This window comes from Fukomys damarensis, unplaced genomic scaffold (assembly GCF_012274545.1).
Source record: "Fukomys damarensis isolate Sample0158 unplaced genomic scaffold, DMR_v1.0_HiC HiC_scaffold_26, whole genome shotgun sequence".
NCBI classification, from domain to species: domain Eukaryota; kingdom Metazoa; phylum Chordata; class Mammalia; order Rodentia; family Bathyergidae; genus Fukomys; species Fukomys damarensis.
In genome coordinates, this window is record NW_022900938.1 from 24,062,723 (window position 1) to 24,071,508 (window position 8,786).

General features: G+C 35.4%; 1 protein-coding gene across 4 annotated transcripts in view; it reads right to left on the minus strand.

Moving 5' to 3' along the window:
* Window positions 1–8,759, minus strand: part of Dcaf17 (DDB1 and CUL4 associated factor 17) — a 31,356-nt gene extending 22,597 nt beyond the window's left edge. The window contains exons 1-5 of one of the 4 annotated variants that reach the window (XM_010606978.3): window positions 8,329–8,747; window positions 7,857–7,960; window positions 4,218–4,308; window positions 881–1,017; window positions 19–97 (exon numbers count right to left, since the gene is read on the minus strand). In XM_010606978.3, coding sequence (XP_010605280.1) covers window positions 19–97; window positions 881–1,017; window positions 4,218–4,308; window positions 7,857–7,960; window positions 8,329–8,445 — 528 coding nt within the window. In that variant the 5' untranslated portion in view covers window positions 8,446–8,747. Of the gene's footprint in view, window positions 1–18; window positions 98–880; window positions 1,018–4,217; window positions 4,309–7,856; window positions 7,961–8,319 lie in introns of all 4 variants that reach the window. The other 3 variants (XM_010606975.3, XM_019204983.2, XM_010606979.2) reach the window with 3 other exon arrangements.
* Between the last annotated feature and the right edge of the window lie 27 nt (window positions 8,760–8,786).

The following is an 8,786-nucleotide window of genomic DNA, read 5'->3' on the forward strand; positions in this document are numbered from 1 at the left end:
AAAGATAAAGATATCTACCTGACGTGCCAGTACTGAGCATTTGTTTTGAGCTGACTTGATTGTGATGACTTCTTGAGGAGTGTCCCAACTCAGGTACCTTTTAAAATAAAGTGGAAAAGTGTAATGATTTGGGTCAATTTCCTCTTCAAATCAAGATATTATAAAGTTTTTTACTCACATTATAAAAGTGATCTATTTTTAATAAATTGATAAAGGAATTAAATAATTTTAACCCTTCTAGAATGTTGATAGATAATTTTTTTTTGATCTAAGAGTATTCAAAATTTAGGAAAAAAATTTCCACTTTAAAATGAAAGTGATGAAAGTATTAAAATAATACTTTCACAAATTGCATACACACATTCACTCCAAAAATGTATATATAACTGATAAAACCAATAGTTATTAAAATAGTTCTTGAATTCTAGTAAGCAGATAATTTAACTAACACAGACTAGGCTACAGGAAATCCTACCGTAACGTTCACTCTGCACAGAAAATACTATCTGTAGGGGATTTAACTCAGTGGCACCACAACTGCCTGGCAAGCATAAATTCAATCCCCAGGTCCAAAAAAACAAAACAAAACAAAACACCCCCCAAAAAATCTATTTGTAGAAGGGTAACACAGGGTATTAAAAAAATTTTTTTTAATGTATGCCTACTACTATGTACAGGTCAGAGACTTACTAGTTATCAAAGCAAAAAGACAGAAACGTCTTCAAATACTCAAATATAGTCACAAGGAAAGAAGAATAGATTTATAAAATTAAGATCAGGCTAAGCACTGGAAAACTGGGGCAGGGGGTTTAAAATTTCCTGACCTACAAGCCTTAAAGTCTTATACCAAAGTTTGAAATAATAAACCCACAGTTAATACCTGAATTTGCAATAAGAGGCGAGATATATTTTTTCAAGAATTTTTCCTGTAGTTGCTGATATACGAAGTAGCCAATTATGAGCAGTCAGAGCTATGAGTGAGGATTTATAATCTGATGGATTGGAAAGAACATCTCCCTAAAAAAAAAACCAAAATGAGGTATAAAAATGAAGCATTTGGCCAAGAACAATACGCAGTAACCAATGTCCAAGAAAACTGCTGTTTAATTAAAGCTAGCCAAATAAGTAAACAAAAGAAGAAATTTATAATTTATTTATTTTTTTTAGTTTTTAAAAGGTCTTGCTATGTAGTTCAGGCTGGCCTTGTATTCACTATGCAGCCCAAGCTGCTCTTGAACTCACAGGGGTCTTTCTGCTTCAGTCTCCCAAGGGCTAAATTACAGGCATGCGCCACCACACCTTGCTCACAGAAGAAGAAATTTAAACACACATATAGAGAATTAAAAAAAAGATTCTGGGTTATTATTTTCATCATTATCTTACTGAGTTTCTTCACATAAGGCATTTAAAACAGTGCCTGAAACAACTTCTTATTTACTACATATTCAACAAAGGTTTGCCAATAATAACAGAAGTAGGAGTATAGATGTTGCTGCTGTGATAACAACACAGCACTGTGTTGCACTTAAAAATCATGTATAATAGTATAGCTATTAACCAGCACTCTTGGGAGGCTGCTCAGGCAGGATTGCAAGTTTAGGCCTAGCCTGGGCAACTTAGCAAGACACTGCCTCAAAATAAAACATGGATGGGATGTAGCTCAGGGTGACAGCCCTGGGTTCAAGCCCTCTTACCTAAAGAAAAAAATCTTATGATAGAATAGAAATTCATATTATCTCCTTTTTTTCCTTACTACAGGGCTGTTTTCCTCTAAATGGAAGTCAATGTAGCAAAATACAAATTACCCCATTGTTCAATGTGCATCTATTCCAACCTCAAATGTGAAGCTACAATCCAGAATGAAAACAGCTAAAAAGGGTAGAAGATGAACCTAGATGTAAAGATGACCTGTTATCACTGAGTAGCAGGAGAGGGAGATGACAGCTGTGTGGGCACTCCTGTCATCCAGGCGCTACCACAAGGTAGAAGTATAATATAGGAATAGGAAGAGAAGCCCAAGAGTCTGCTTTGAATTGTGGAATCAGAGGCAGTTGTAAGAGTAAAATTAAGAATAGAGAAACTGATGAGCTTGGTGTGGTGGTGTATACTTGGAATCCCAGCACTCAGGAGGCTGATGCAGGAGGACCATGAGTTTGAGGTCAGCCTGGGATAGATAGTGAGTTTGAGGTTAGCCTGGGCTACCCAGAGAGACCCTATCTCAAAAACATCCAAAATCAAACAATTCCCCCCCCAAAACAAGGGCCACACACACACACACACACACACACAAAAGATTGAGGTTGAAAATAATTTAGTATTTGCTTAGACCAAAAAGTGAACAGAAAAGAATGAGGGTACAGTTATTTTACATATGCTCCTAAAGAGGTGTCTTCTCTTAGAAATAGAAAGAAGTTTGCTTTTTTTTTTTTTTAAAGAAGTTTGATTTTTGTTTGCTTCTTGGTGATATTTTTAACTTTTCTACCAGAAGTCTTAACTAATTCATAAAAATATAAATACTTTTATTCTACAAGGTCTTATGTAATTATATTTCATGGAAATTTAAATGTTTTAAAAAATACATCATTTATAACTTGTTTATTAGAAAAACAGAATTGAATTAACTTCCTAAACTAAAAGTTGTCTTTCACATGTTCACAATATTTCACATATTGTTTTGAAAAAGGGCATTAATTTAAAAGTAATTTCACACTGGTATATTAACAACAATACAATATGCTTCTTAATGGAAAATCTTGCTTCAACGCAAATGAGAACAAAATGTCTAAATGTTAAAGAAGTGTGAATAGAATTAGGTTACTACAAATTTTATTTTTGCAGAATTGCTTTGATGTGACAATACTGCTCTAAAATTTTCTGTTTTGTAGTGGTGTATTCAAAATTCTCAAGTAAGAAATTTGTCATTTTCCACCCCACCCCCAACCCTCATAGAAATGGATTAAAAAGCTTTAAATTGCTGGCAGCACAACAGTTATTTATACCTTCAAAACATGAAGTTGAAGTAGAAAATGGAAATTCCAAGCTTTCTAATGTTTAAAAAGGAGATCTCTATGGACAGGGAAGAATCCAATGAAAAAGAAATCAGCAGTTCCATAAAATTACACTGTAAAATCAGCCTAATCAAAAATAAAAAACCAAAACAAAAATGCATTTTAACAGAAAATTCAGAATATAGCCTATCCTTCAAGCATTATTTTAGGTTAAATATTGTTTATCTACCGGGGGTTCTGTTTTTCCTAGGAACCAACCAACGAGATTTAAAGACCGGCTTAATTTCTTGTAGTACTTCCTAAGTGCATTCCTCAGAACAGTGATGACATGGAAAACTGATTTAGAAATAGTCCTCAAAAAGGAAGTTCTATCAAAAGTCTGGGAAAATGATTCATAATCATTATGTACATTAGTATTATTATTAAAGGCTCTGAGAAGTAATTTTATAAACAAACTTGTTTAATCTTTTATACTCAGAATGTTCCATACTTATTTTTCCACAGTCCAATTTCTCTCAACTCCTCTGGCATTTATCTACCTTTAACATCCCAGGAAAACAGTGGGTCTGAAAAATACTATCAGAGTAATGTTGGTCTGGAATGAATGTATCTTGTTATCAAATATATTTTTATCTTAAAATTTTCATGGAGGAAACTTGTTAAGAATTCATTTTCAATTATCTATTTGACATATCTGTTGCTCTACTTTATTATTTCAGTATAGTAAATGGAATAATCTCTTAAACACAATGTAAATTATAAACTAGATTACATTGCTATAAAAATTTTAATCAGTCTCTAACATTTCCTAATTTTCCAGATTTAAAGAAACTATATCTAACTTTATTTTATTTATTTATTTATTTATTTATTTTTTTGGTTTTTTGAAACAGGGTCTCACTGTATAGTTGAGACTGACCTGGAACTCACTATGTAGCCCAGGCTGGTCTCGAACTCACAGTGATCCTCATGCCTCAGCCTCCCGAGTGCTGGGATTACAGGTGTGCACCACCACGACTGGCCTTCTAATTTTAAAATATTACTAATACTAATGATTTTTAAAATGAGGAAAAACGATAATCAAGGGTAAGTTCTCTTTTTGATTGCTCTAAAGATTCAGGAATTACTATAATCCTGACTTTTTAATCTTTTATGTGTTAACAATAACCAGTACTTCGAGGCTAAAAATGCTTTAAAAACAAATCTCACCACTGGACATTCCCATAATAAAGCATCCTCTATTTTTTCTGACTTGGGACATTTTGGCATTTCATAAAGTTTTCTTGGCTCTGATGCAACACTGGAAAAGAGAAAAAAAATTATTATTATTGATAATGGAAGCAGTAGTTGTTCAAGTTTGAGATACCTTTTCATATAGAGATTTAGAATACCACAATATATTAGCTATTTGCTTTCCTCTTCTTATGCACATTATCTTTTTTATTTCTGGTCACAGAATTTGTAATATATACATATAGAAAAAAATCTGAAAAATATGTTTGTTTATACTATAAAATTACCAAAAATTAACATTTAGATTTTCTTCTAGTTTTTCTCTACATACATTAACTACCTATACTTTGTTTTCCAAAACTGGATCATATTTTATCTTTTTTTAACCCCTTAACATTCATCACGGATAGCTCCGTTCATTTCCATTGAGTTAAAAAACTGTTCATGAACAATATTTGAAATAAAAATTTTAAATGAAAATTGGATAAAAATGGTATCGTTTTTGAATAAAAATTCATTGCTAAGGAAATACACTATAATTTTTTTACTCCTAAATTACCTTTTAGATAGGCTGAAAAAGCCTTTATACTTCTACCAATATTGAACACTGTACCTTTGATGAACAGTCTTATTTATCTTTGAGACAAGATTTTGTTATGTGGTTTGGGTTGGTCTACTTGATTCCTCCTGCTGCAGCCTCCTTAGGGACTAGGACTGCAGGCATGTGCCACTGTGCCTAACTATACTTCTCTGTTTGCTACTGAGGTGATCTCAAGTGTTTTCATTTAACTGAGGCACTCTAAAATTAAACTACTGTTAAAAGAGAAAGTTTCCAAGGTGACATTTTATTCACCTTTGATATTTCTAACTGAAAGGTTTAAACTGGACAGAATTTTACAAGAATGAAAGCAGACTTGTCTGTGATTCTAACTTGTGGGTAAAACACATTGGGTGGCATGTTAAAGAACTCCAATATTATTTACCATTAGAACATTAATCAATGCCACTTAGTCTCATTTCAAAATCTGGTTCTAAATTAAATCAAGTACTTCCAAATTGGAGAAGTTACAAACTTGAAATTAAATGGTAGCAGGTGTGATATTATGATTGTATAAGAAAATGTTGATTTCTACTTCCAGCATGACAGGCTTTGTGGACACTCTTCAGCAAAACTGGTAGAAATTATTAAAGGACAACCACTGGGGACATATAGCATACGAAGACACATTTATTCAAGAAAAATCTACTAGAGCTCTGTGGGAATAGCAAGAGACTGTGCTTTTTAAATTCAAGGCATGCTTCCTTCCTCTATACTCCCAGCCCTAGAAAATGGAAACTACTCCAGTCTGTTGTAGACAGAGCACAAGGCTCCCTCTCCTGGCTGATTGGTTTAGAGGACTTAGTGGGAAAGGGGCTGCAGGCTTATCTAGCCTCTAGTTTTCTGTGGCTGAAGTTGAGTCCTGGGTGAGTGAGTGCAGTAGAGAGAGACAAGGGGCTCACTTTTTCTACCCAGGATCCATTGTTGAAATGGGGGTTCTACTTTGGGGGCAGTACAGCTGAGAATACTAGGCCCCTAACGAGCCTAGATTTATCACGTTTAAGCAAAAGAAAATAAAAAAGAAAAAAATCTTAAAAGAAGCTGGAAGAGGAAAAAAAAATCACCTTATCCATTAGAGGAACAAGAATAAGAATTACATCAGGCTTTTATTTTCAGAGATCATACAAGCAAGCAGAGAATGGAGTGAAATATCTAAAGAATTCCAAGAAAAGAACAACTCCACCAACTTCGAATTTTAGTACCCCAAAAAACTATCTTTCAAAAGTGAAGGAAAAAATACAAATTTCTCAGACAAATAAAGCTGAGGGAATATGCTGGCTACAGACCTGCCTTGCAAGAAATATTAAAAATTTTTCCAAGAGAAGAAAATGATATGTCAGAAAATCAGTTCTACACAAAGAATGGAAAAGGGTTAGAGAAGGAATAAATGAAGGTAAAACAGAATGTTTTTCTTAATCTTTATTGACTTAAAGAAGTTTCTCAAAATAAAAACACAACATGGCATTCATTGACTTTAACATAAAGATAAGTAATATGAATGACAGCAATGGGAGGAATCGACAGAGGGAAGGAATTGGGAATATTCTGTTCCTGTATCCAGCACCATCCATGATATAAATGATGTTGTGTACAACCAAAGATGCCCTAATCCCTTCCTCAGAATATGGCTTTCTAGCCCTTTTATATAAGACTTAAAAATGAGAATTACCTTTGAAGATTTTGGCCTTCGATACTACAATACTTTCTACCCCATCTTTTATGTAAAACAAATGACAGTTAAAACATGTATTTTTATCTTTTGTAAGATAGGTTCTTCAAACAAGGTTTCTCTACATGTTCTTATAGTTTCTTTACCATTTCAAACAAGGTGTAGAGTAACAGATATTTTCTTTTTCATGTTCCCAGTAAATACCTATAAAGATCTCACATTAAAATAGAGATCACATAGGAGTTCTAAGCTTTTACTTTGATATACATGTGCTTATAACTTATGGCATATTTCTCCTTGTATAAAGTGTACTTTTGTTGCATATATTTTTATAGCTTTTATTTTGATGATATGTCCTTTTTAGTTATCACAGAAACATGTAGTGTGAGTTTCCTCTTGTCTGAGAACACCAGGATCATAGTCACATTATTACATAATGATTAGTAGTAATAAATCTATCCATACCCCCCAAAAAGACTAAAAATACTAAAATACTTGAGATTTTAATATTTTAGGATTGTGAGTTTAATCTTTTGTGATTTCAAAATTCAGGATGTATCTTTTGGGATTATGACCGGGAACAATGAAAATGCTGTAAAATTAACCATGGTGATGGGAATGTAAGCATTATAAGCAGGATATTAAATGGGTAAACAGTATAGTATACGTTTATACTAATAAAGATCTTATGAAAAAAATTCCTGTAATTTTTAGAGACATAAACTTTAGTGTGGAAATGTGATAAAACAAGCATAGCAAATTTTGATAGTTTTTTAATCTAAATAATTGGTGTTGTGGGGGTTCACCATGGCTTTTCCTTCAGTCTCACTGTTGAATGGTTCAAAAATTCTCTTCAAAAAAGGCAAGTGATCAGGCATGGTGGCACACACCTGCAACTGCAGCACGAGCGAGAATGAGGCTTGAGGATCACAAGTTTGATGCCATTCTGAGCTACAGAGTGGGTTTGAGGTCAGCCTGAACTACTCAGTGAGACCCCGCCTCCAAAAAAAGCGAGTACTCTGAAAACAAAAATAGTTCTCCAAAACAACATCTGTTTGGTAACCAGTTTACTTGACTCTATTATCTTTTAAGTATCATAAACAGTTCTCTAAGCAACCTATCATTTTGCCTACTTTGTTTTGCTTTGAAATACTTTACAAAGTCCAACCTGCAACTTTAGATTTAACGGGATTTTTAAATTACACGCATTTCACTAGTCTTATTTTAGATCCATTTTGTCCACTGTTCTTTTTCACTAAGTACTAATGTAGTCATGTGGCTCTGTAAAAATTACAGGTAAGATTAACAGTCAGGTAAATGACAATAAAAATTATCATTAAGAAGTTACCTGCTGACACAACACCGATAATTGTCAAAATATATTCTTCCTCTCTCATAGGCTATAGGTGATTTGGAATGAGTTGTCCAAACATTTTTAAATTTAGTACTTTCCTGAAAGACACAAGGAATTTCGGTTTAGGAAAGAGCTCATAACCCTGTTCATTGTACGCTGGATGGTTAAAATGATCACTTTCAAAGTAATTTCACGTACGTTATTTTAAAACATTATTTAATGTCTTCCTCACTCTGCCCGCACGTTTTGGACCAATTATTGCCCAACTTTAAAAAAGACTGCAGAAAAGCATAAGGATCTTAAAACTGAAACCATCTGGTGGCCCTATTAACAACTATTTGCTAATCCCCTCCCCGGCGCTTGTGACTCTCTCAAAGGGAGTCCTAGCAGGTAAATCCTGCATTCCAACCCAGGCGCCCCGCTGTTTTTGTCCCGTCCCCGGCCGGCGGGCGGTCACCTGGCACACCAGAGCCCGCAGGATGCCCAGGTTTGTCCTCTGCACCACGCCTGCGTCACGCGCGAAGAAGCCCAGCGCCCGGCGACTCAGCTGGCTGCACACGTTGGGCTTCCGGGTCGGGCCCATGGAGGCGCAGACAATCGCTGGGTTGGCTGGGCTGAAGAGGGACGCCCCCCTTACTCCCACGGAGCAGTAGCCGCCAGCTCTGAATTTTTGATGCAGGATCCGGGAAAGGGACTCCCGGCGGCGGGGCGAGAGAAAGCCGAGCCAGCCCTCCCTGAGCTCAGGAAAGAAGGGAAGAACAAACAACCCCTTCCCGGCCTGGTCCTCAGGCGCTCTCTCCAAGAGCAGACAGTGCGCTGTAGCTGTACCTCGTGGCCTGCCGTAGCCACCCACTCAGCGGGAAATGTAGTTTATAGTGCCCTCTGGCTTCTTCCCGGACTACAATTCCCATCAGGCCGCGGGGC